Source organism: Aspergillus flavus, chromosome 2 (assembly GCF_009017415.1).
Source record: "Aspergillus flavus chromosome 2, complete sequence".
In the NCBI taxonomy this organism is placed as follows: Eukaryota; Fungi; Ascomycota; class Eurotiomycetes; order Eurotiales; family Aspergillaceae; genus Aspergillus; species Aspergillus flavus.
This window is the reverse complement of record NC_092409.1, coordinates 3,430,722-3,455,116: the sequence shown is the minus strand read 5'-3', so window position 1 is coordinate 3,455,116 and position 24,395 is coordinate 3,430,722. Positions and strand designations below refer to the sequence as shown.

Here is a 24,395-nt window from a genome sequence, read left to right as displayed (position 1 = left end):
ATTTCAGGCTCACAAGCGTCAGGCAGCGGTACCAGCACTGTGGTTGCAGGATTCGAAGCTTCGGGCGTGGCTCCCTTCGAGTAGCGCCCGGAAAAAAACAAACCAGAATTGGCCCCAACCCTCCATTTCCGCAGGGTCACTAATCACGGCATTGCGTGCAGCCGCTCCGGCGCGGATCGACCGTGAAGTTCGTACGAAACTATGCCGGATTGCGGGTAGTAGGCAGGAAATTTTTTTTTTTCATTTTCCTTTTTTCTTTTTCCCATTTACCTTTTTCCCCTACTTCCCCCCAGGATTCTTTTCTTAGCTCAGTACCGACTCTGGTACTAGCCTTTCTCTTTAGTTATACATAACAGTACGATGTTACATACATACATACCTTCCCATCTGTACTACGTATCAACTACTTCTACATACAAACGTTCCTTACCATACTCGATCCCCATTCAGGTGGATATTACATATGTCGTTTGATTTGAGCTAGGTATATCCGCAGCGTTATAGGTACTGCTGAGAGTATAACAAAGGGGTTATCCACATCGGATTGATCCTTCACATCGATGGAAGTCATCGCCGTAATTTTACCCCGAGCGCCGTGGTTCCCGTACATACGCATGCAAGTAGTCCATGCATCACCGGGTACACATCCCATACTTACCGCGTGGTCGTATGTGTCCACTCTGTACGACGTTTTCTATGCGCCGAGTCCATGCCCATGTGATTTGTAAGTAATAGGCAAGTGTGATCGGTTGATCATCTCACCGCTTCCCAGACTCTCGGGTCCACGATGGTGATGCATGAGTTCAAGTTATCTGAGCTTCCTGCATTGTAAGTCATCGTGCATACGCACTTTTGGAGAACCAACTCTTGGGTACCTGCTCAACTGCCCCTACGCACTCTTTTTTTTCCATTTTCCTCTTCTTTTTTCTTCTCTCTCTGAATTCACTTATAATGTACCGCCGACGTGTATCATGTTAACCATGTCTCAGAATGACTGGAAAGTTGACGGTCCCGTGCGGTTTGATACGGCCTCCACTACACGCACCGTCATCGAAAAGCGAACTACTCGACCATCATTCCAGGGACAAGGATAAAAGTCTTACCTAATGAACCTTGGTCGAAGGTTACAACGTTCAGCGACCAACGAGTTCTTGGGTAGGCCACACGATTGGTCTCCCAGAAGCCTCAGCAACTAAAAGCGAGACAAAGTCGCTCTTCTCGGCGCCTCTGGGCTGTGGAACAACGCAAGCCCCTCAAACTGCAGCTCGGTGACTGAGTGAGCTACGCCGGTTTGCCCCTACGGGTGGTTAGTAGGTTCTTCCTCTCCCCATCGTATCATTTGTTTTGTATCCACACTACCGTTTTCGGTACAGCATCCCGTTGGAATTATCTGCCGGGCGCTTTGTGTGTCTATCTATTCGTCCTTCCATCTGGGTCGGCTGAGAGATAGCCATAACTTTAAAATGTTTTGGAAACAGGAAAAAAAAAAAGGAGATAATAATTAGAGAAAAAAAATATTCCCATCCCTTTCTTTTCCACTAATAACTTCAATCTTCGGTACCATATCACAGATTGTCTGTAAGCGCCGCCTACCATGTCTTTCTTCGTCTTGGGTCTCAAAAACCCAAATACGTCAGCAGGCTGTCGGCTGGCCTCAAAAGCCCCGTAACGAGGTGTCAGAGCCCACTATCTTTTCCGTGTCGAATGGCGTCTATATCGCAGAACGCCTTGTGTTTCGTGTTTGACCCATTTAGTATTTGGCAGAAGATCAGGCGCGTCATTTTCAAATTTGGAGCGACAACTCACCGACTTCAGGGCAGAAATGCGCCCCAATCACAAAATCCAACGGTACCACCACAACGGAGGATTGCCTATTCTCAGCGTTGTCTCGACCTTCAATTTCATGCGCATTTGGTTGGTAACCAATGAGAATCTCGTCTTTGTCTCCAACTGAAAAGGGTAGTATGCGATGAGTTCCAGGTACTACTAGATAGTATTTCCTGCCCCTTTTGTCAATGGCCTGGCCATGACCGGCTTAGTGCTTTACTCGTTTCCTTTTCCCCCTTTGCCAACCAAATGGTAGAAGAGAGCGTCTCGATCACAAAAAAAAAACATTCCAAGTGCTACATCTTCCAAAGTCCCTGCTAAAAAGTCCCCATGGGTTAGCTCTCAACTAACTGCCCTGGACCAGGCATGAAGGGTACTACCCCCGGCTCGAGTCACTACATGAGGCACCAAACGGGCCACCTGCGTCACAGTGGGTTGAGTAAACGGCAATTATCCAATGATTAAGATGAAGAATCCAAAGGTTTCATCTCTACAATGTCCCTGAGAGATTATCGTCCTGTCAGTCACCGGCCCGGTTTGCTTAATGCTTCACGCCCCAAGCAGGGACACCTTTTTGGGAACGTGGAAACCGCTTCGGGGTTGTTTTGCGGCAGTGCATATGCAGCTACTCCTGAATTCGCTGTTTTCGGAAATGGAGGGGAACACTCCTGGGCAGAAACTGTTCGATTCGTTTTTCCTGGCCCCCCAATGCTCCACACTGCTATAATACTACGAATAAGCTCCTCTGGGCATTAACCAATCCTGTCGCCACTACCGCCATTCATTGATTCATATCACTGCACCATACAGCACCCTCGGCGGAAGCCCTTATTCCATTCTGTGGTCGGTCAATATCCGACTCAGCACCCATACAGTAGGTCGTCGCTAACTCGATCCGTTCTTCCGAGCTTCTTAGCATGGCAAACATTGAAAACCCCGTTCACCTTTGGTGGGATAGCAATCACTGAATAACTTGTTCAGTATACTGTCCTATGACGAAGTATATCGTATTGAGTGAGAACCCAGATGCGTGGGGATTCAGCTTAGTAACTTCATATATGGACAATGGACTGCCCCCATCCACTCTCGCCCAGTGAGTATAAATCTCCTAGGATTAAACCTACAGAGCTACTGCGTCAAGTAGAACTTGTGGTAGTACTCTGGAGCCTGGCCTCAACGCCTCAGGTTGCTGTGTATCTTGATCTCTACCTCCGCCCGTCTCAGGTTAGAAAGCGGGGATGCATGGGACGAAGTCTCGGGGGCGTAGACCCAACGGTGATAGCCCTATGGGGACACAGTTCCGGCATGCAGTCGGCTTCATTTATCATGTCAGGTGGCATTGCCACAATCCTTGATATAGTTTGTGTTTCAGTAAGTATATTCCAGGCAATACCTTTGGCCAGCGGTCCTCAAAAAATGAACAAACTGAAGAAAAATATGATTGGTGAGTAAGATAGCACAATCTGTCAGGAACAGCGAATAAAGGAATATAAAGAAAATGATAACTGGTGGTGATTTGCTTTCTCCTGTAGTAAGTAAGCACCTAACTGTGTTTGTGACCAAGTAATTGGAATTGTTTGTTTGTATTTTCCCGTGCCAGTCTTTGGTGCCACATACGTGAGGCATCCAAACGAAAGGCCCCCCAAAAGCAGAATCAAAAAAGGAAATTTCTTGGCTCTCGCGCAGCTTCCGCCAAAAGGCTCCGAAGTACCATCGGCGAATCCGGGAAAAGAAAAAAGAAAAAGCAAAGAAAACAGGCCATTCTAAGAATCGTCTGTGATATCCAACACCAACCTCCCTTCCTCGGTCGCTTATTCCTATCAGAGTAAGCCACGTCAAGGAAAAGACAAAGAAGTTGGTTTTAGCAAGAACTTTCCCTCGTCTGGCTTGATATCGCGACCCCGGCAGCCACCTACCTGTGGGACGAAAGGAACAGACAGTGTTCGGCCGATAACTAACTCAGTAAAACACGCATTGCGTTCTGCCTCTGCGGGGCTACCTATCTATCCCTCTGAGGCTGAGACTTCAGTGCCTTTGATTCGTGAAGTGGCAATTTGCCCTAAGACAGGACAGACACAAGGGTTTGTTATACTAGACGATCATTGTCCGAACATGCATACACTCAAAGCCACGGCGTCTTCCTCACTCTCACTCGCTCAGGACAATTACATCTACTCCATTGCTTCATCAAGCCCAGGCTCATTCGCAGCCATTGCTTCGGACGACTCACTGCGTGTGTTTGACGCCGCTAGCCTTAGCCATGTTTCTGTGGTGGCTGCCGACGCCCACAAGGGAGTTACGTCGTTGAAATCGTATGATGCGGGTCAGCAACTGCTTGCTACTGGAGGAAGGGACGGGAAAGTGAAGCTTTGGGACCTGCGGAATGGCAAAAGGTCGGCAGTTGTAGAGGTGGAGACATGTAAGATTCCCTGCTCCCTTTTAACCCTCCCTTGTTCTTCCCCCTCCTTTTCCTTGTCACCTACTGCTTGGCCATGTTAAGGCCACGGACAAGGTCGCACTCTTTTTGAGGAGCACCTCTTCTAGCAATAAACACGGATGCATCTTGATGTGCTGGCCAACTCCAACCACTTGGAGTTTAAGATGCATTCGTACAGTCGACTGATTGCTAATCCCGCTTTCTCTGACAGCAAGAGACGCACCGGTTCTATCTATAGCCTGTTGTCCTGCAACAAACAGCCTTGCAGCTGGCACTGAACTTGTTTCTTATCAGGCTGTTGTTGCTTTTTGGTGAGTCCGTCGCATTCCATGTGGGTTCAGCCACACATCACCGGTTGACTACTTCTCACACTCTCATCTCCAATTCACGAGCTGCTAACTGACGTAACAGGGATGTCAGATCCCCGGGTCAATCTCGACTTCAGTATGTTGAAAGCCACAATGACGATGTCACTGAGGTAGGCTCACTCCTGTACCTTGGTTATACTTTCCCCTAACAAACTTTCTTGATGATTCGCAGCTCCAATATCACCCAACGAGGAACAATGTCGTGCTTTCCGGAAGCACGGATGGTCTAGTCAACGTCTACAACACCGATATTACAGACGAAGATGAGGCGCTTGTACAGGTTATCAACCATGGCTCAGTACATCACGCCGGTTTCTTAAGCGAGAGGACCATCTACGCTCTCAGTCACGACGAAGTCTTCTCGATTCATCCGGCTACGGATCCGGAAGAAGAGGTGCAGGAGCCTAATCCTGTGCAGTTTGGAGACTTGAGACAGCCCCTAGGCTGTGAATACATCGCTCAGCTATGCATTGGCAGTCAGGGCCCCTATGTCGCCGCTGGCCATAAAATGTTAGTTTGGTCATGTTCTATTCTTATATTTTCTATTTTCTGTCTTCCCTTTACTACCTAAGATCTTCGGCGTATGCTTCGTGTGCTAACATTGTCCAGTGAGAAACGCTTGGACTTGGTCCCTCTTACCTCAAACCCATCCTGGCAATTCGACCAAGAGAACCTGTGGCGGCTTCCTGGCGCTCACGGCGAGGAGGTTGTACGTTCCATCTATCTGGACGAACAGGTATGCGCCCCCTTGCCAACTCCTCTATCCGACCGACAACTAACAAGGTCGATCGCAGTCCCAATCGGTATTTACTTGCGGCGAAGACGGATTTGTCCGCGCATGGAAACCGGAGTCCGGAGAGGCGCAGGGCGATGAATCCTCGAACAAGACTGCGCGGCCAAAAAAGAATAAGGATAAGGGACGGTTCAAACCCTATTAAATTAGGCCTCGTCTGTTTCGTTACCTCGCCCAGAGCATTGACCGCCACGATAGAATGTAAAATACGTGACCTCGGAAATACGTATGCCGTCATATTGTCCCGGCCTTCCCGTATGTTTCAAACCACTCGTCTTGCGACCGTATTTCATCCACCCTTCTTCACAGGCAGGGATCAGTACAACCCTGAACTGCACCCCTCCAAGTCCGTCATCCGCAGGATCGGACTCCTGGTAGTACTGAGTATAATTTCACCATTTACTACAAGCGGGATGTCCCGATATTCCACCCAAACCCTGCCCTATATCGAATCCCACATAGCTACTAGTAGATATCAGATCTTTCTGCTGACCGTCACAATCTATTTCCCAACACAAACCTGCCACAGCCCCCAGTTCATACGTCGTATGCAGAATTTGCGCACGTACCATACACTGCATACTAGTAACCTTAGAGGAAATTTTCAGTGTCCATTCGACAGCCCGCCGTCTCCGGAACTTGCGAATTCCAATGTTTTACTAGCCCACAATTATGAGGACGCGGTCAGCCGATGAACCAATTAGGCAGCAGAATTGAGTTCAATCGGACGATGGTTTGTCCACTGCGATTGCTACGTTGGTTTGTGCTCGGTTTGGAGGCGTGGGGGCCGCGGTTTAGGTATGTGGGTTTGGCGAATATATACCTGCGCGGAAGAAAAATCCGAGAGGTAGGTTTGGACCGTCACACTAGAATTGTAATACATGATTTAAGTGTAAATAATTTAGGAGATATAAATTACCAGTAGGTAAAGAGAGAGCCCCAAAAAACAAAAAAGAAAAAAAAAAAAAAAAAAAAAAAAAAAAAAGAAAGCTAAGTAAAGTAGACAATAAAGTCAAGCTAGTAGATAGAATGAGCGAAATAATGCCCATATGTGTGTTATGATATATGAATAACAAAAAGAGTAGTCGCGCCCGGGATCGAACCGGGAACCTTCTCAGTTAACAACCGAATGTGAATGAGAAATCATAACCATTAGACCACGCAACTGGTTTCTTGGAAAATTTTGAGAAAATGTGTTAGACATAAATACATAAGCATTGTGATAACCCGTTCGGAAATCCTTATCTCCTGTGGAGGAATTTTTTTTTCTTGTTCCTGGGTCTTCGTTTCTCTTTCAGCTGGTGGTCATCTTTACCTCCCTTTCCCCCTTCCTTATACTCTCTTTTTAATTGGGGTATAATTTAGATTTTAACTTATAGCGTGACTCAGGTCATGTCCCTATAGTCCTCGATCCTGTCACTCCCTCAACCCAGCGCCTATATCTACAAGTTCATATGCGTCTCATCACATCAGGAACAAAACTATATCTATACCACCACGAACTTCCTATATAAACCAAACCACATTCACAAATCGTCCAAAGTCAAACCCCCAAACCTCAAACCTCACTCCACAAGAAAGACCACAAAAGAAAAAAAAAAATGGACGCACAAGCCTACCTAATCCGCCACGGCTGGTCCGGTCCAGGCAACCCACTCAACCCCAACCGTCGACCAGGCGCACACTCCGGCCTCGGGCTCACGAAACCGATTCTCGTCTCCCGAAGGAAAGGCAACCTCGGCGTTGGCCAGACGACAACCAAAGACCCGACGAACCAGTGGTGGTTGCGCGGATTCGAGGATGCGCTGAAGGGTGTTGGAGATGAGAATAATGCTGGGGTGGAGAAGAAGCCGAATGCGTTGACTAGTGAGCTTTATCGGTATTTTGTCAGGGGGGAGGTTGTTCCTGGGACGCTGGGGTCGAAGGATGAGCAGGAGAAAAAGAAGGAGAGGGAAGAGGGTTCCGAGTCTAAGGCTAAAGCTGAGTCTAAGAAGAGGAAGAAAGATGATGTGGATGGGGAGGAAGATCGGGAAGCGAAGAAATTGAGGAAGGAGGAGCGGAAGAGGAAGAAGATGGGTCGGGCTGAGGAGGGGGAGGATTCTGCTGTGTCGCGCAGTGATCGGGATTCTAAGGATCGGAAGGAGAGTAAGGAGGAGAGGCGCCAACGGAAGGAAGAGAAGAGGAGGAAGAAGGAAGCGAAGGAATTGAAGAAGAAGCTGAAGAAGGCTAAGGAAGCGGAGGACAGCACTACCGATGAGAATGAGAAAGCTACACGCAAGAGCAAGAAGGAGAAGGAAGGAAATAACCCAGAAGAGGACTATCCTACTCCGATATCGATCGAGAACGACCAGACAGAGTCTAGTGGACGTGAGGAGTCCTCTGATTCGATAGAAAAATCCAAGAAGAAGAAAGAGAAAAAGGAAAAGAAGGAGAAAGAGAAGGATAAGGAAAGCAAGAAGAGGAAGAAGAGTGAGGAGTCCTCACCTGAAGACGGCTCGAAATCAAAATCAAGGAAGTCGAAGGATGCCAAAAAGTCAAGGAAGGAGTAGATTTGCTTTTTTCAGGATATCATTTTTTGCTTACGGCCGTACATAGATAGATACCCATTTGCTACAGCTACTGCGGTCTTTATGAAGATTATATTACATATCGTGTCACGTCTGAATTTGATATCCTTTTTAAACCATAAATCGTAACTTAAGCCTCCGTGGGCAATTTGCCCGGCTTTCCCGATAGAATCCATGGCCTTCGCTCCCAGAATTCGTCTTTGATGATGTCGACATGGTCAACAACAACCTGTGCCTTACGGCGTAATTTACGAAGTTTGTCCTGTTGTGATCTGGAAATCTTCGCTTCTTGGACATTATTGCCTTCCTCCTCTGCCAGCACTCCTGACTTAGACTCTGACTTTGGCTTGATGTCCTCTAATTGGTACTGCAAGCTGTATCAGTGGGCCGGCTTCTAATATACAAATGTTGACCAACTTACTTGACGATAGAGTACACTTCCCTTCTTGTATATCTCTTCCTCATTATTGTAATTAATCCCGAATCTCTTGAAGAGGATTTCATTCTTGTCCGACGATACTGTTCCCTATGGTTGGAGCCAAACATTAGCTCCCCGAAGAGAAGAAAGAAAGTATGAACCTCTCACCTTCAACTCTTGTTCTGCATCAGTGTTGCTCATGCCGCCCTGTAGAACCATGGTCCAGAACGTTGTGTTATAAAGGTTATTAATATGGCCTTCGAGTAGAGTTGTTAGCTAAATCTTCATGAACGATGAGCATGCGGCAAACTCACAGTCCACCTGCCTCCAGCTCATATAGTCACGCAAGTTCCTAGTAGCGGGATACATGACAGCTCTTCCATCAAAGGAAGGCAAATACGGAAATTGAAGAGGGTTATCGGGGAAGTATGTTCCCCACAGGTACACATAATGGGCTGTGAATGTGGATACAATGGTTGTTACAAGCTTGCTGTTATCATGTCAGTCTAAGCCTGTTTGAATGGGCCATGGATGGCTGGGAAGGTTGCATGACTTACGCACTTCGCCGCTCGAATAACTGGCAGCTTGGATGGAAGACGAAACTGATATCAATTAGTATCGTTCTATGTGGAGTGCGGCATGGGCCAGGGAACAGACCTATACTCATCGCTGACTCCATATGCAATGCATAGATCGGGAAGATCTTTCATTACCTCGACGGCCGCAGCGTTCATGAGATCCAGTGCGCGGCGGTCGTTCGGTTTCGTGAAGTTATAGCGGTCGGTAAGTCTAAAGGCAGTTTAGTAACGGAGTATATGTGTGCGGCCCATGACATAAAAGATTCGGAATCAAATTTCAAAAGGAGATGTGCAGAGGGAAAGGGAAAACACCGTATGTAGGCTTTCTTCTTTTCTTTCTCGCAGGTAAAATATTTTAAAGGGGGGGGGGGGGGGGGGGGGGAAGGGGAGGACAGCTACTAACTTGTGAAAACCTCTGCCATCGATGCGGACTACAATCCAGGTATTGGGGAGTAAAACGTCTGGTTGCTCGAAGGCTTTGACGTACTCATACCTATAATTTAATGTTAGTCATATTATATCCACGGGAAACAAAAAAGGACCCAGCTGATGGGCATACTTTGAGTTCGCCATTTATCTGGATACACTATAGAACTGCTTGTACGTATAATTGGTGATGGAGTAGAGAAAAGGAAAGGCGACATGAATGAAGTTGTGCGGAGGCCACTTTAACCGACGGGTATGAGTGGCACCCAACCCCAGCTTCAAGACTACTCTATATATATATGTATATCTAGACACACACGTTGAAAGACTATACCAGTAGTGTTTTTCTTCTACTAACGAGAAGTTTCCGCAAAGACTTTATGTTTCTTGTCGGCAATTCAAAATATATTGAGGTAGAGAACTGTAAGAATTTTGAACGACTGAAAAATATCTAAGATGAGAAAACCGGGCATCATGCATGCGCCATCCAAGAAAGATTAATATCCTATGTTTTATATCTAAAGAAATCGTGCGACGACTGTGTGTGAAGACTGTCAATCGGCGGAACTCCACACTCTCAATAACCCGTGATCCATGAAAGAGCCAACGAAAAGGCGTAGTATCATCATGCATGGATATCCTCTGAATGTTCCTCGCCGCCTGTTTCGCTGGCTTGTTCACTGGGCCGTTCACTTGTTTCACTGGCCGCCTTATCCGTCTTCTTAGATTTGCGACTAAAGAATCCAAGGCTGCTTCTGGTCGACCTGTCTGCGGATGGAGCGCTGGAGACAGTGCTGTCCACGCTCTTTGCGAGCAGTGACTCACTATTGCCGTCTTCTTCAATGTCACCCTGGGAGGTATCGCCCTTCTTGGAGAACAGGCCTGAGCGGTCTTTCCACGAGCTAAATTTGCCCGAGCTACCCTTCCGCGTGATCTTCCGGATGAATGACTCTTTCGAGCTACTGTTATCCGCAGAAGCTGTGGAAGGTACCTGTTCCAAAGACTCATATGAATCCCCAGTAAAGACGGTCAGGGAGCGGGAGTAAGATTCCTTAGAGGTACGAGGCTCAGACGGTGATCCATCGCTCATAAGAAACTCAAAAGAGGTATCTGCTCCGTTGTCTATCGCCATTTCCCCATCCTTATCCTTGCCCTTTTCCGAACTCCTGCTAATAACGGTTTTGAAAGTGGGCGCAGTAGGGTTCAGTTTCGGAGTTATGGGCCGATGCGATGATGATGGTCTAGTACCAATGGGCGCCTGCAAAGGCCGACCCTGTCTTTCAAAAGAAGAGTCTTCAAGGAAATCAGGCTCCCCTGTGAGTCCCAGAGGCAAGTGGCCGGAGGAGCCATATGAGGTGGACTGGCGGCGTGAATGGGCTCTTGACCAAGTCGATGGTGAAGCCCAACTGAATCCCAGAGGGCTTCTATGACCCGGTTTCTCCGCCGACGGCCAGCCGAAATGTTGATTGTCTGTCGACGGATGGGGAAGTTGATTCTCAAAGGAAAACGTCGACGATGGCCTTGGTGACAAGGAGCCCCGTCGCACAGTACCGAGAATTGACGAGGGGTCGATCGGATCATGTCTAGGGCTGAATTGATTATATCCAGTGCTGAGATCAGAATGTTCGCCGGACTTCATCAGACCACCCCCACTGCCAAATCCAAACCTGCTAGGGGAGAAGATGCTGGTTAAAGCGGCCCGCCGGGACGGCATATGATCGGAAGAACTATCGGTGGTGACACCCGTGGTGTTGCTCCTTGGGAACAATGACATTGGATTGGCCCAGTTTCCTGTATAGCTCAGGCGGCGGCGCCTGGCACCGATGGGATCCATTTCATCCAGATTCCGTGGAAAAGACTGACTTTGCCCTGGCTTCAAAGTGCCTAGTAAAGGCGGCTCATCCGCGAGCGTCTTACCGCGAGGACGATGGAAGCCGAAGAGACCAGAGAGTCGCCGCGAGGCACTTTTCGGAGCCTCTGCGGCATCCCCTAGGCGTATGGGCTGAGAGTCAGCCTCTTGGTTCCGATTCTCATGAGGACTAGCAAAGATGCTTCCAGGCCGGCTCTCGGAAGAGTCCGGCGATGGCGGACCTTGTGGGAAACCTTCAAGTTGGCCACTCGACTGTTCAACATCAGACATTTGAGGGCGGACGATTGGCCGGGGAAGCTCTGGTGACTCTTCATCCCCGAGGAGGTCGGACGGAAGCAACGCGTCAGCCCGGGGGCTCATTTGAGGATTGCTGAACGAGAGCTCGGAAATGGCATCGGCGGCCTGACTTGACAGACCCGGAATGGTCATTCCATTGTTGATGTTGAAGAAAGCGGGGCTGGGCCCAAAGGTAGGCGAGCTCGTGGAAGGGGGGTTGTAATTGATACCGCCCGAGAATGAAGGTTCCATAGCCGTAAAATTCATAGGGGACGAAACATTGCTGGTCAGAGAGCTGCGATGACGACGTGGGCGGATGGTCGCTGTATTGGACAGGTCCAAATCTAGGGCGGGCAGAGAGAAAGGCGCTGTGCTTCCAGGTCCTTGTGTTGTCAGCCACTTCAGACGCTCTTGGGCCTCTTGATATTGTTGTTGAGCCTTCGCACAAGTCAGTATCTACCTCAAATATTGGCCCTCGGGAGTCACAAACCTGAGCATGAATATTCACTAGGGTAGCATATCGGGCGTGTAGGTTGCTTAGCTTAATTTCCCACTGCCGAGCACGTTCGTTGTCAATTCGATCCAACTCCTTGCCGTCTTCACTATCTGGACCCTGATGCCCCTGCCTCTCTTCTTCAAGCTTCTTGACCCGACCCCCCTTGTCCTGTATCTCATCGTCGATAACCTTCATTTCCGCTTGCTCCTTTGCGATCTTCTCCCGTACCTCATCCGCACGCTTCTTCCCATCCTCTTCTATACGTGCCTTCTCCTCCCTTGCCTGCGCAGCATCAACTGTCATTCGTGATGTCCGTTCCCGCCATCGCACAATGTCATCCTTGCGCTTCTTGCGCTCGGATTCCTTCTGTTGTAAAAGCCTCTCACGCTTCGCTTTCTCACTTTGCACAGTGCGATTGACGCTTTCCAACTTGTAAACGTGTTTCTTTAGATCGCCGCTAGCTTCATCCTTTTCCTTTACTCGCTTCCTCAAGTCATCACGCTGCTTCTCCAACTCCTTCAAGAGCGCGATGTGCTCTTCTTCTTCATCGGCGGTTTGCTTCTCAACATTCTCGTTTTCTTGCTGCAATGACTTTAACCTATCGGCGAGTTTCTCGAGCGTTTCGTCACGATCCCCATTCGTCACATTCTTCTGCAAGTCTTCTATGTTGCCGTGAGAGGATTCCGGCCCGCTAGCGGCAGGAGATTGCTTTCGACCAGCCGAAGATCGTTTAGTCGGAAGTTGCCCTCCACTGTGCTCGCGAGACATGACAGGAGCCGATGGAGCTGCGAGACCGGCGGTCGATCGGGGGACTGACGCCCGAATAGTGGGACCCCCAACTGGCGCATTTTGCTGAGCTTGGGACAACGGAAGAGATTGCGTCCGCACGTGGATAATAGCACTGGGCGTCTGGAAGTTGGCTGCACTAACGGAAAGAACGCAGATATGGTATATGTTGCCTGGCGCCAGATTTAAGATTTCTACCGCAGTTTCCGCTCGTTTTGATTCGCCCACTAACAATGACCGTCAGCCCTTGCTTGGAATACTGACGCGGCCAAGAGGAGGTGAAAGGGAATTATTTACCTTTTGATCCATTTACCTGAATGATGTGCTTATGTATAGAGTTGTGAAACTCCGGTTGTTTCCAAGCAATGCGAATCTCACGGGCGGTAATCTGCTCTAGTGTAACCTCTGGTGGCGGAGGGATGTCTAGTCCGAGTTTTTCCACGAGAACATCATTCGGAGTCTGACAGACTTGCCATGCACGATACAATAACCTTTGGACAGTGCCGTTAGATAGGGAACGTGTTGGATATTGAAGTTGAAGGAACGCACCAAATCAAGGCCCAAAGAATGGTGACAGCCAGGAAGAGAGCCATGACACCTCGTACCCTTACTCGAGGGACCACGCTAGGGTAGGCGTCAAAAGAAAGATGTAGCGGCTCATACATCCCAGCGTCGGATACCCATGGAGACGGGTATGACAGAAGAGGGGAAACAGACAGATTGGCGAGAGAAGCCAGCCTCTTCGAAATCCACTTTTTTTCGGGGCAATAGTCAAGTACGGTCGGCAACTAAAGGTGCATCTCCAACAGAGCATCCGCGGAAGCAGTCATGTGGGGCGGAGTCATGTGATTCATTCGAAATTGGAAAATCTTAAGTCACCTGCAGACCCTGACTAAGCCGATCATGACAGTAACCCCATACAGTAATGTCTGCTGCATGTGGGTTAGCGCCACGCTTGTCCGGCTCATGCCGAGGAACTGTAGAGGCAAGAAGCCCGTGACCTTGGCTTGCTCGTTGGGCCGTTGAGGGACTCCCAACAGCCAACATCTAGATCTTCCACAACCTGGCTCCATTTTTTACTAATTGACTGACTTGTCCCTCTCTCCGACTGCCACATTGCATTCGCTTCACTTATGAGGGGTACTGTTTCATACTTGGTTTGCTTTAGCAACAGTCATTCTATACAGCGGTTACATTCGTTCATGCCTTGGGGGCTTTGTCACATGGGCCGTATGTAGGCGGCAATTCCTGCGACCACCCGATTCCTTCTACTACCCCCTCCACCACTGTCTTTGCATTCTTTTTCGTTTCCGCGTTTTATTCGGTCGTTCGCCTTTTCTTCACGGATTGTTGAAATTATCGAGGGGTCTTCCCCATCAAACGTTGCAGGATGCAGTACGTGCGCAGTATCAGTGGCTCCGTCTCCAAGACCTGGAATTCTATCAATCCAGCCACCTTGAGCGGGGCCATTGATGTTATCGTGATTGAACAAGAAGATGGTTCGTTGACTTGCGCACCATTTGATCCATCCCGTCCTTGCTAAACGCTCGGATCTAGGCACGCTCGCTTGTTCTCCTTTTCACGTTCGCTTTGGCAAGTTCTCGTTGCTCCGTCCTTATGAAAAGAAGGTACGATATATCTATCCCGGATTCAACGGATACTTATCTGACTGCGCTTTCTGAAGGTGGAGTTCAAAGTCAATGGGATCAAGCAAAATTACTCCATGAAGCTAGGGGAGGGCGGAGAGGCCTTTTTTGTGTTTGAGACGTCAGATGAAATCCCCGCTTCCTTACAGACATCTCCATTAGTGTCGCCCACGGGTAGCCCGAGGACGCGTAGCGAAGAAAATTTCCCAGGCTCTCTTCAAGAACCCGATTATCTGGATCTAGATCGATCGCCTGCCAATGGAAACGCCAATGAGCCGAAAAGTCTTCCTATACTTTCAAGGAGCATGCGGGCATCCAGTGATTTAGGTGCGACAAAGTATAATACTCCCACTATGGGTTAGATCTAACATTTTTGGGATATAGGAACAATGACACCTTTGTCAGGGTCGCCAGGTGACACCAGCACCAGCAGGTCTCGTCAGGGCTCGTTCGGGGATGAACCGGAGCCGGGGAAACTGGATCGTGCGGCCTCAGATGACGTTCTCCTGACTCAAACGCACAGTGTGGCAGACCACGCTTATGGCTCGCACGCAGCAGGGCCAGCCGGTGATTCTGATCTGACCCGTTCTCGAAGCCCCCCCCCCTTGTCTCTGGAAGAGGCTGTTACGCGTGCAACAGCGCTGTCAAAGAAGCTTTCTGGATCAAATATTCGTTCGCATGTGACCGAGACGGGCGATCTTATGCTTGACATGACTGGCTACAAAAGTAACGAGGAGGACGCCCTTCGTGCTGAAGTCGTTGCGCGTAAAATTCTCTCTGAGGAGTTGGAAGGGTGTTACGACATTGGTGCCCTTATAGGGGCCGATGAGCACGGGAACCTTTGGATCTATAGCAGTGAGGAAGCAAAGGAAGCCGCGAACCGTCGGGCCGCCTTTAGCTCAATGAGGCCTGGCTCTGCGATGAGTGACAATGCTATCTCCGACCCCGGGTATCATAGTGACGGTGACAAGTCCGTTCGTGACTCTCCGATACAGGCCCGCCACCATCGGACCCAGTCTGATGTTCAGCCGGGCATCCCTACTCCTCCGCAGTCACCGACACCTGGAGAGACAACTCGCAACTACGCGAAGACTTTGCGTCTGACGAGCGATCAGCTTAAGGCTTTGAACTTGAAGCCAGGCGCCAATGATATGTCATTCAGCGTCAATAGAGCCACTTGTACGGCAACCATGTATCTGTGGAACGGCAACACACCGATTGTCATATCAGATATTGACGGTACAATTACGAAGTGAGTTACCATGAGTCAGGCTGACTATTTCTGGCCCATCTTTGGCTAATAACACTGGTAGATCCGACGCTTTGGGTCATGTGTTGAATATGATTGGCCGCGACTGGACACACGCTGGTGTAGCCAAGCTATACACAGATATCGTCAACAACGGCTACAATATCATGTACCTTACTAGCAGATCTGTTGGACAGGCAGATACCACTCGCGCATACATCTACGGTGTTAACCAGGACGGATACAGACTGCCCAAAGGTCCCGTTATCACAAGCCCCGACCGGATGATTGCAGCCCTCAGGCGAGAGATTTACCTGAGGAAACCAGAAGTGTTCAAGATGGCATGTCTTCGGGACATTCTGAACCTCTTTAATGGAAAAGAGAACCCCTTCTATGCTGGATTCGGCAATCGATTGACCGACGCTTTGAGTTACCGATCTGTCAACATACCGTCTACCAGGATCTTCACGATCAACTCGAACGCCGAGGTCTCTCTAGATCTTCTCAGTCTGAACAAGTATAAGAGCAGCTACGTTACTATGCAGGAGCTCTTGGACCATTTCTTCCCGCCCGTCAGTCTACTTGTTCAGGCTGGGGGTGAAGAGTACACGGATTTTACTTACTGGCGTGAACCTCCACCAGAGCTAGCCGATTTCTCAAGCTCAGATAGTGAGGATGACGAAGACGAAGAGGACGAAGACGAGGAAGATGAAGAAGAAGATGATTATGATGCGGAGCTGAGTGACGAGGAAGGCAGTGAGGTTGATGAGGATGCCGAGGAAGACCTTGGCAACAGCTACATCTCGCAGGCCTCACTGGAACTCGCCGATAGTCAGAGTCACCTAGACGATGATGAGGCAGACGACGAAGGCGCAGACGAGGTGCCAAACGTGTCTCCAAAACCAAGTCGCTTCGCGACTGCTGGTGCTAGCCCCTCTCCTAAACGCTGAGAATGGCTGAGTGTCCATACAACAAGTGTATAATTCCACGCGGCTTTTCAACGCTCATAGATACCCTTCCCGGCGTTGACAATTGTGTTTATATACCTTTCCGGCATCTGAGATTGGCCCTTGCATTGTGTGGTGTTAGTTATCTCTTACTGCATAGTTGGCGTTTAATGGGCTGCATAGGTTCTTTCCCTGTTTTACTTCATATGTTGAGCGTTTCCAGGTATCATGTGTGATATACAAGCAACAGGACAGCCTGCGGTTTCTTATAGCCGCTACATGGTTGCAACCGGAGATAGACCTTAGACTATATAAAAACATAATATTGTCTTGTGTGAATCAAAGTGTCAGTTAAATGATATAGAGAACTTGGAGAAGCTATGGATTGAGAGGGTCTATGAAGTGCCTGTATCAATAGCCCAGGTCACCACTGACTTACCAGAAGCGGGCTAGCGCAGATTGGGATCATTGACCTTTAATGTTCTTCGCGTCTTCATCACCAGCTCACTCACGGACTGTAACACCACTTTACCTTCTATTCAGTCTTTTCTCGAGAAGAACATAGAATAATATTATCTTTTAATATCCCACTCCAGCGCTGTCGCATAGTGACCATGCCGACTTGGCCCTAAGTGACGCCGTCCACGATCACTAAATCCCACCGCATCCCACGGGACAGCTCACCAAGCAACCTTCGCTCACATCCAACCTCGCTCTCACAACCACCTCAAACACTCAAGACAATGGCCTCCCCAAACCAATCGCAAAACGCCGCCCCATCAACCCAACCTCTCACACCCCCGGCCGAACCCTCCAACACCACCACCAACGCCTCCTCCCAACAACAGCCCGCAACCGGATCCACCACCACCGCACCAGTCGCACAACCCACACAAGTCCCCTCCACCTCCTTAAAAGACAGCGGCAAGTCCCGCCGCCCCCGAGATGTCCGTCTCATCCACATGCTCCTCGCCTCCTTAGGCGTCACCGCGTACCAGGAACGAGTGCCCCTTCAGCTCCTTGACTTCGCCTACCGCTACACCTCCGGCGTCCTGCAGGACGCGGTCCACCTCGCGACGGAGGGCTATGCCGGCGCCATGGGCGAGCAGGCCGGCTCGTCGAGGGGTCCGCCGGAGGTGAATACCGTCAGCTTGCCGGCGTTGCGGCTTAGTATTGCCTCGCGGTTGCATTATCAGTTTCAGACGGGGTTGCCGAAGGAGTTTCTCATGGATGTTGCGGCGGAGAGGAATCGCGTTGCTCTGCCGGGTGCTACGAGGGGGTATGATCAGGGTCAGGCGAAGCCGACGGCGAATCAGAGTGTTCTTATGGGTGGTATGAGGTTGCCGCCGGAGAGGTTCTGTTTGACGGGTGTTGGGTGGAACATGAAGGATGAGTGGGAGAGTGAAGGGGAGGAGGAGGTGGAGGAAGAGGAGCCGAAGGAGACTAATCATGCTGGTGCGGGTGGTGAGGAGGAGGGAGATGGTGGTGAGGACGATGAAGATGGGAAGATGGAGGATATCTTCGGGGAGGATGCGGTTATGGGGGATGGAGATGATGATGGAGACAAAGACATGACGGATGTTTAATCGGCTCTTACCCCCTTCTTCTTACCCTTTGAAAAAAGAAAAACATATGGATGGGACTGGCGATTGGGAGTTCGGCGCTCGGTGAACTTATATACTGTCCATACTATCAGCCAGACAACAGATCTGATGGAGGAGATTTGCTTTCAATGAGTCTGTAGGATATCAACAGACTTGATCTACTGTACATAATGATATACGACTTGGCAATCCTAATGCAACAGAAACTGGCAAAAAAAAAAAAAAAAAAGAAACACAAAAGAAACGCCCAAAACACACATAAACAAGGAATAATACAGTCCACATCCCCAAACCACTCACTCACCCACACCCCCAAGAAAAAGCACCACAAGAAAAAAAAAGGAAAAAGAGAAATCACCTCCCCTTCGACCTCGCCTCATCCTCCCTCATCATCCGAATAATCTCCTCCCTCCTCACCTCCACCTTCCTAAGCTCCTCCTCCTTCTCCCTCCGCCGTTCCTCATGTGTCGCAAACCACTCCTCTCTCGCCCGATCCTCCTCCTCCGGCTTCGCATGCGCAAGCATACACGAATTCATCGTCAGTCGCTGATCCCGACACACCCACGTAGCAGTTATCGTGCGATTGACGGCGCATTGAGCGAATGCTGTTTTATCCATGATACATTAACATCACTCTAGCCAATGGGTAACCAACCAGTCATCAAGGAAGACAAGCATATACATATAAATATATAGCTAGACAGGTAGAGAAAGAGAGAGATGGGATACCTTTAATTTCCTCCGCACAATGCGCTCGTACCCGTTTATGAAAGATCTTCTTGACTTCTTGTTCTTGGGTTGCGGAGAGGGGGAGGGGATTGCGGAGGTTATATTTTGTCGTTGGTGTTGATGTGGATGTTGTCGCCATTGTTTATGATATGTCTTGCTATGCGGATCGTTCTAGACTAGTCGAATATGCGAAATAGTAGGTGAAAATAAACCAAAGTCGTGGGAGGGGGTTGGTTCTATCGGAGTAACGCGAGAAGTGATCTGCGTTCGACTGGTCCCGGGTTGTTGAGTAGGTAGCGGTGGTAAGAGTAATTGTGGTGTTGGGCAATTCGAATTGTTCAATTAGATCCCCGGGGTACAATTACTCGAGTTTGTGACAATGGGACTCGGCAGCAAATCGTGGCGCGTGAGAGTGTAGGAGTGTGAGTGAGGGTGGGAGTTGAGGTTCCACACCGAGCTTAGGTAGAGTTAATGTGTCAAGTGAAGTTCTTCTCCGCTTAGGCCGAGTCGGAGAACTTTTTTTATTTGCAACCCATTCTTTTCTTTTTTACAACACTGTTTCGGAGGTCTAACAACGACCTTCTCTCTTCTCTTTCTTCTTTTGATTTTATTCCCTGATTCATATACTTTATTTATCATTAGACGAACCAGAAGCAAAAATAATAAGGAATAAAACCACCGCCCAAAATGTCGTCTATGCGAAATGCCGTCCAAAGACGGAATCACAAGGAGCGAGGCCAGGTCGGAGGCCGTGAGAAATGGGGTCTTCTTGAGAAGCACAAGGTACATAACATCATCTCCTCAAACCCGTTCCTCCCAATATAGAACTAGTAACTAATAAAATGAAAAATAGGACTACTCCCTCCGAGCAAAAGACTACAACCAGAAGAAAGCCAAGCTCAAGCGTCTGGAAGAAAAAGCCCGCGACCGCAACCCCGATGAATTCGCCTTCGGGATGATGTCTTCGCACACGCAGAAGGCAGGCAAGCACGGCACGGCGGCGCGCCAGTCGGCGGCGGGACTCAGTCACGATGCGATCAAGTTGCTGAAGACGCAGGATGCTGGGTACTTGCGGACGACTGGGGAGCGGATTCGGCGGCAGATGGATAAGCTGGAGCAGGAGATTCAGTTGCAGGATGGCATGGTGCAGAGTTTGGTGGGGAAGAGGCCGAAGAAGAAGAAGGCTGCTGTGAGGGATGAGGATGACGATGGGTTTGACTTTGATTTCGATGAAGAGTCAGAGGAGGAAGAGGTTGGGCCAAAGAAGACGGTTTTTGTGGATGATAAGCAGGAGCAGAGGGCTTTGAAGATGAAGAAGGTTCAGGAGGAAGGTAGTGGTGAGGAGGAGTCGTTTGAGGATCTTGAGCGGAAAAAGACGGCGAGAGAGCTTGAGGCGGATCGTCTGGCTCTTCAGGAGGCTCGTCGCGCTCGGAAAATCAAGCAGCGTGCTGCTTTGGCGAGGCAGAACAAGCTGGCTGCGCTTCAGAAGCAGTACACCGATATCACAGCTGCGGAGCGCCAGTTGGATTGGCAGCGTGGACGGATGGACAACACTGTTGGAGGCACGAACAAAAATGGGATCAAGTGGAAGATCCGTGAGCGGAAGAAGTGATTTGATATCATTCTCACCATACGACTGATGATTCCTACATTCGCTTTTCTTTCCTTCTGTGTTTGCATTTGGGCTGTTTCTGGGTGTATGGCTTGGGAAAAGTATTCTACATGGGTCGTGTACTTGTATAGAGATTTACTGCAGGATACCATTGCTATTCGATATTCTTCGTCAATTAATGTTGCTCAATTTTGGCAAACCACATCTGGTACGCATTCGTAAACAATTCAAATTACCATAGCCGTCGAGGTCGTGAAAGCTGAAAAGAAACACCGCATATCCCTGGCTCGTGGATCTATTGCCCCTTCATGTGGGCCACCCGGATGCTCACAGCCCGCTTGTGTGCATCCAAGCCTTCTACAGCCGCCAACTGCTCAACAGTGCGCGACAGGCCCAACAATCCCTCAGCTGTCAGGTTGGAACTGGTGATGTGCTTGAGGAAAGATCCCAGGTTCACACCAGAGTATTGCTTGGCATATCCGTAGGTTGCTGGAACTGAGTTAGCTACTAGTACATAATTGTGAGAGAAACCATGGGAACTTACGCAAAGAGTGGTTCACACCGGCCGAGTAATCGCCAACACTTTCAGGAGTCCACTGGCCAATGAAGACACTTCCGGCGTTCTGCACCTGTTCGACAGCGGCCTCTGCGTTTTCAATTTGCAGGATCAGATGCTCTGGAGCATACTCGTTGCTGAGAGCCATCGCCTCGGCAAGGTCACGCACCACAAAGGTGACCGAATGCTCCAGAGAACCCTTGACAATGTCCATACGAGGGAGAGCTCTGGCCTGCTTGTCCACCTCGTCTTCGATGGCCTGCAGCTCCTGCTCGTTCAGGTCAATGGCAATCAGAATAACTTGGGAGTCGACACCGTGCTCGGCCTGGCTCAGCAGATCCGAGGCAACAAACGCTGGGTTGGCTTGCTTGTCTGCAATCACCAGCACTTCACTAGGGCCGGCTGGCATATCAATGCTGACACCCGCAGAGGTATCATTGGCGACCAGCATCTTAGCGGCGGTCACGAACTGGTTACCAGGGCCCAAGATCTTGTCGACCTTGCTGACGCTCTCCGTGCCGTACGCCATGGCAGCAACCGCCTGGGCACCGCCGGCAAGCACAATGCTCTCCGCTCCGACCTTGTGAGCAACGTAGACAATCTCAGGTGTGACACTGCCGTCGGCACGAGGGGGCGAAGCCAGGACGATCTTCTTGCAGCCAGCAACCATGGCAGGGACACCCAACATCATGGCGGTCGAAGGCAGCACAGCGGTTCCACCGGGAATGTACAGACCAACACGTTCAATGGCTCGAGAAAAGCGGGAGCAAACGACGCCAGGCATCGTCTCGACCTGGAGGCCATCGTTGCTACCCTTCTGCGCACTGTGGAACTTGGCGATATTGGCGATACTGACATCAATCGCTTCCTTGGTTTCAGGAGACACCTGCATCAATTCTGGTGCGAATGGGGCGTTGATGACGGGAGACGTGAGGGAAGTAGCCTTCTCGAATTTGTGGGTATACTTGAGAACACCGGCGTCGCCGTGCTCGCGGACATCCTGGATGATCGGACGGACAAGGCCAATGATCGCATCGTTGGACTTCTGCGAAGGACGCTTCAGGTAAGCCTTAACATCCTCCACCGGGGTCGAAGCGGTGATGACACGAGTCATCTCAATGCGGCTGTCCTCCTTGGTCGAGGGCTGGCTCTTCTCTACGGGTGCGGGGGTAGGAGCGGGGGCTGAGGCAGGAGCTGCCAGACCGGCCTTCTCTGCCCAAGGACCCTTGGCGTCGCCCTTTCTTCTCTTCACCTTCAGGCTCTTGAGGTCCAGGTTCCGCTCGACGTCTTCCAGGCTGACACCAGCTGCGACACAGCGGGTCAGAGCGAAATAGAGGAGATCGGCAGCCTCAAAGGCAATCTCTTCCTTGGTGTTTGCGCGGCACAGCTCATCGGCTTCTTCCATAATCTTAGCCTGGGTGAGTTTGGGCTCGTTGAAGAGCCTAGCAGTGTAGGAACCTGCGGGGGCATCGGCTTTGCGAGCCTGCAGGGTCTTCTGCAGACGCGAAAGACCGTTGTAAGGACCGAAACAGCTGGCCGTACCAAGGTGACAGAAGCCTCGACCGATCTGGTTGACAACGAACACTAAGCAATCGCTATCACAATCGAAGCCGACTCTGATCAGTTCCTGCACATCGCCGCTCGACTGACCCTTGTACCACAGGCCCCGTTTCCGGCTCTGGTAAACACCGGTACCCGTGCGGAGTGCTTCGGAAATACTCTCGTCGCTGCTGTACACGAGGCCCAAGCAGGTTCCTCTCTCGTCGGTCACCGTGGTGGCGTAGAGACCGTTACTCTGATCAGCGACTGCACGAGCTGCGATAAGAGAAGCGGCGACGATCTTGCCGTCGGCCTGGTTGCGATCAAGGGTCAAGGCCTGCGCGGGCACAATGCTAACCGCACCTTGGGTCAAAGTATCCTTCAAGGTCTCCTCGGTGACAGCGCCGGAGTACGTCCGGTAAAGACTCTGGGCTTCGGGGTTCAGGCCCAATTTGTCGATCAAGGCCTTCACGGCGGACGAATCGGTAGAGAGACCGGCATCCTTACGCTCGGAATCCTCAGCCACCCACTTCTGGAAGGAGTCCACCTGGCTGTCGGAAGAGGTATAGACGACGACTCGTGACGAGGGAACGGACTGTTCTTGGGAAAGAGCGGTCAATTGGTCGAGGGTAATGAAGATCTTAGCGGCACCGGCATTGAGGATATCGACGAGGTCACCGGTGGTGGAAACCGCGGTGGCGTCGACGTAGACATCTAGAAGACGGAAGTTCTGACGCAGGAAATCTTCGGCTTGAGCGACGCTGGAGGCCTTGATCAGGACACGGCCGAAGTAGGCAATCTGCTTGAGTGAGAGGCCATTGGCTGAAGGGTCAAAGGAGACGAGGAATGGAGTCGCCATGGTGGTGACTCAATGAGGGGAGAGAGAGAGGGGCAGGAGGGGTGACGCGGAGGGGGAGGTGTTGGAGATAGGACAAGTCAAGAGAGTTGATTGACTGATTGAGTATGGAGCTCTGAAGGAATTGAAATAGAAATTAAGATTTCAAAAAGGCCCGGTGCCTTGGGGGAGAAGGAATGGGGAGTCAGTCAAGTTGATTGCGGGATGATTCATCGCCATCGAAAAAGAAATTCCTTTCGGCCCCGCAATCGGACAATTCGGCGGTCATCGGGGCCTGGAAATTCAGGAACAAAGAATTGGTTTACACTTGGGTCAAACATTACTGAATTCAGAGAACTTCATTTGTTTACTTTCTCTACCTTGGTGACACCAACAAAAGAACTTCATGGACTCTGTTGGCTCGATGAAACCATAGTATAGTAAGTAGTTGACATCGGAGATGTGTTTTACCTAAAAAGTATGGCCTGATTGGCGGAGACCCTGGTTAGATGGACCCTAAACCAATACAATTGCCGAGATTTTATAGTCATAAAGTAATAGTATGTAGCATATAGTACAACACATATAAAGAAAGATCACCAACAAGTCATAATTGGGTCACTTATCTGTAACACACGGGATACTACCAGGATGCAGTGAATATTACCTCAAGTCTAGATCCTATTTTAAGTACATTTCTCTTACACAAACCAAGGTAAGGGACAAACCACCATAACTTAAAATGTCTGTGGCAGAACCCTAATACTCTGAATGAGTCCAAGTCATTCATTTACGAAATATTTACACAAAATATGGAAAATTCAATCAAGAAGACT

General features: G+C 49.8%; 10 protein-coding genes and 1 non-coding gene across 11 annotated transcripts; 6 read left to right on the top strand and 5 right to left on the bottom strand.

Moving 5' to 3' along the window:
* Positions 1-2,322: 2,322 nt before the first annotated feature.
* F9C07_2705 (uncharacterized protein) lies at positions 2,323-2,615 on the top strand (the record flags this gene model as incomplete). The annotated part of the gene is made up of 2 exons (XM_071510999.1): positions 2,323-2,508; positions 2,568-2,615. The coding sequence occupies 2 exons, from the start codon at positions 2,323-2,325 to the stop codon at positions 2,613-2,615; spliced, it is 234 nt and encodes a 77-aa protein (XP_071363846.1).
* A 994-nt stretch (positions 2,616-3,609) lies between these two features.
* On the top strand, positions 3,610-5,843 carry F9C07_1256742 (WD domain protein). The gene is made up of 6 exons (XM_041289824.2): positions 3,610-4,246; positions 4,476-4,575; positions 4,676-4,742; positions 4,805-5,142; positions 5,242-5,368; positions 5,427-5,843. Exons 1-6 carry the CDS (start codon positions 3,940-3,942, stop codon positions 5,568-5,570), a joined length of 1,083 nt encoding a protein of 360 aa, XP_041142928.1. The 5' UTR covers positions 3,610-3,939; the 3' UTR covers positions 5,571-5,843.
* Positions 5,844-6,507: 664 nt separating this feature from the next.
* On the bottom strand, positions 6,508-6,592 carry F9C07_t5. The gene has a single exon. It is a non-coding gene; the product is annotated as a tRNA-Val (tRNA).
* A 434-nt stretch (positions 6,593-7,026) lies between these two features.
* On the top strand, positions 7,027-7,974 carry F9C07_2707 (uncharacterized protein; the record flags this gene model as incomplete). The annotated part of the gene is made up of 1 exon (XM_041284769.1): positions 7,027-7,974. The coding sequence occupies one exon, from the start codon at positions 7,027-7,029 to the stop codon at positions 7,972-7,974; it is 948 nt and encodes a 315-aa protein (XP_041142927.1).
* A 74-nt stretch (positions 7,975-8,048) lies between these two features.
* F9C07_1256636 (Thg1 C terminal domain-containing protein) lies at positions 8,049-9,800 on the bottom strand. Its single transcript, XM_041289811.2, has 8 exons — positions 9,548-9,800; positions 9,392-9,481; positions 9,068-9,199; positions 8,968-9,012; positions 8,725-8,900; positions 8,579-8,667; positions 8,414-8,518; positions 8,049-8,359 (listed from the first exon to the last, which is right to left on the bottom strand). Exons 1-8 carry the CDS (start codon positions 9,559-9,561, stop codon positions 8,123-8,125), a joined length of 888 nt encoding a protein of 295 aa, XP_041142926.1. The 5' UTR covers positions 9,562-9,800; the 3' UTR covers positions 8,049-8,122.
* Positions 9,801-10,039: 239 nt separating this feature from the next.
* On the bottom strand, positions 10,040-13,915 carry F9C07_2100013 (fibronectin type III domain protein; the record flags this gene model as incomplete). The annotated part of the gene is made up of 5 exons (XM_041289810.2): positions 10,040-11,998; positions 12,051-13,069; positions 13,140-13,333; positions 13,392-13,630; positions 13,730-13,915. The coding sequence occupies 5 exons, from the start codon at positions 13,913-13,915 to the stop codon at positions 10,040-10,042; spliced, it is 3,597 nt and encodes a 1,198-aa protein (XP_041142925.2).
* F9C07_2277633 (Lipin/Ned1/Smp2-domain-containing protein) lies at positions 13,817-18,541 on the top strand. The gene is made up of 5 exons (XM_041289823.2): positions 13,817-14,341; positions 14,400-14,470; positions 14,527-14,815; positions 14,873-15,740; positions 15,802-18,541. Exons 1-5 carry the CDS (start codon positions 14,233-14,235, stop codon positions 16,685-16,687), a joined length of 2,223 nt encoding a protein of 740 aa, XP_041142924.1. The 5' UTR covers positions 13,817-14,232; the 3' UTR covers positions 16,688-18,541.
* Positions 16,586-18,456, top strand: F9C07_1256675 (transcription initiation factor TFIID, 31kD subunit). The gene has a single exon (XM_041284768.2). It carries the CDS (start codon positions 17,428-17,430, stop codon positions 18,268-18,270), a length of 843 nt encoding a protein of 280 aa, XP_041142923.1. The 5' UTR covers positions 16,586-17,427; the 3' UTR covers positions 18,271-18,456.
* Positions 18,542-18,642: 101 nt separating the features above from the next.
* On the bottom strand, positions 18,643-19,156 carry F9C07_2712 (uncharacterized protein; the record flags this gene model as incomplete). The annotated part of the gene is made up of 2 exons (XM_071511000.1): positions 18,643-18,893; positions 19,018-19,156. The coding sequence occupies 2 exons, from the start codon at positions 19,154-19,156 to the stop codon at positions 18,643-18,645; spliced, it is 390 nt and encodes a 129-aa protein (XP_071363845.1).
* A 548-nt stretch (positions 19,157-19,704) lies between these two features.
* F9C07_2713 (putative U3 small nucleolar RNA-associated protein Utp11) lies at positions 19,705-20,629 on the top strand (the record flags this gene model as incomplete). Its single annotated transcript, XM_041289822.1, has 2 exons — positions 19,705-19,800; positions 19,871-20,629. 2 exons carry the CDS (start codon positions 19,705-19,707, stop codon positions 20,627-20,629), a joined length of 855 nt encoding a protein of 284 aa, XP_041142922.1.
* Positions 20,630-20,777: 148 nt separating this feature from the next.
* F9C07_2277630 (histidinol dehydrogenase) lies at positions 20,778-24,125 on the bottom strand. The gene is made up of 2 exons (XM_041289809.2): positions 21,174-24,125; positions 20,778-21,118 (listed from the first exon to the last, which is right to left on the bottom strand). Exons 1-2 carry the CDS (start codon positions 23,581-23,583, stop codon positions 20,925-20,927), a joined length of 2,604 nt encoding a protein of 867 aa, XP_041142921.1. The 5' UTR covers positions 23,584-24,125; the 3' UTR covers positions 20,778-20,924.
* Between the last annotated feature and the right edge of the window lie 270 nt (positions 24,126-24,395).

Coding starts and splice junctions, on each gene's coding strand:
- F9C07_1256742 (XM_041289824.2), top strand. CDS start 3,940: ATGCATACACTCAAAGCCACGGCGTCTTCCTCACTCTCACTCGCTCAG. Junction 4,743..4,804: donor ACAATGACGATGTCACTGAG/GTAGGCTCACTC, acceptor GATGATTCGCAG/CTCCAATATCACCCAACGAG. Junction 5,143..5,241: donor GTCGCCGCTGGCCATAAAAT/GTTAGTTTGGTC, acceptor AACATTGTCCAG/TGAGAAACGCTTGGACTTGG.
- F9C07_1256636 (XM_041289811.2), bottom strand. Junction 9,200..9,391: donor GATGGCAGAGGTTTTCACAA/GTTAGTAGCTGT, acceptor AACTGCCTTTAG/ACTTACCGACCGCTATAACT. Junction 9,013..9,067: donor GGAGTCAGCGATGAGTATAG/GTCTGTTCCCTG, acceptor AATTGATATCAG/TTTCGTCTTCCATCCAAGCT.
- F9C07_2277633 (XM_041289823.2), top strand. CDS start 14,233: ATGCAGTACGTGCGCAGTATCAGTGGCTCCGTCTCCAAGACCTGGAAT. Junction 14,816..14,872: donor GCGGGCATCCAGTGATTTAG/GTGCGACAAAGT, acceptor TTTGGGATATAG/GAACAATGACACCTTTGTCA. Junction 15,741..15,801: donor ATTGACGGTACAATTACGAA/GTGAGTTACCAT, acceptor TAACACTGGTAG/ATCCGACGCTTTGGGTCATG.
- F9C07_1256675 (XM_041284768.2), top strand. CDS start 17,428: ATGGCCTCCCCAAACCAATCGCAAAACGCCGCCCCATCAACCCAACCT.
- F9C07_2277630 (XM_041289809.2), bottom strand. CDS start 23,583: ATGGCGACTCCATTCCTCGTCTCCTTTGACCCTTCAGCCAATGGCCTC. Junction 21,119..21,173: donor CGGTGTGAACCACTCTTTGC/GTAAGTTCCCAT, acceptor ACTCAGTTCCAG/CAACCTACGGATATGCCAAG.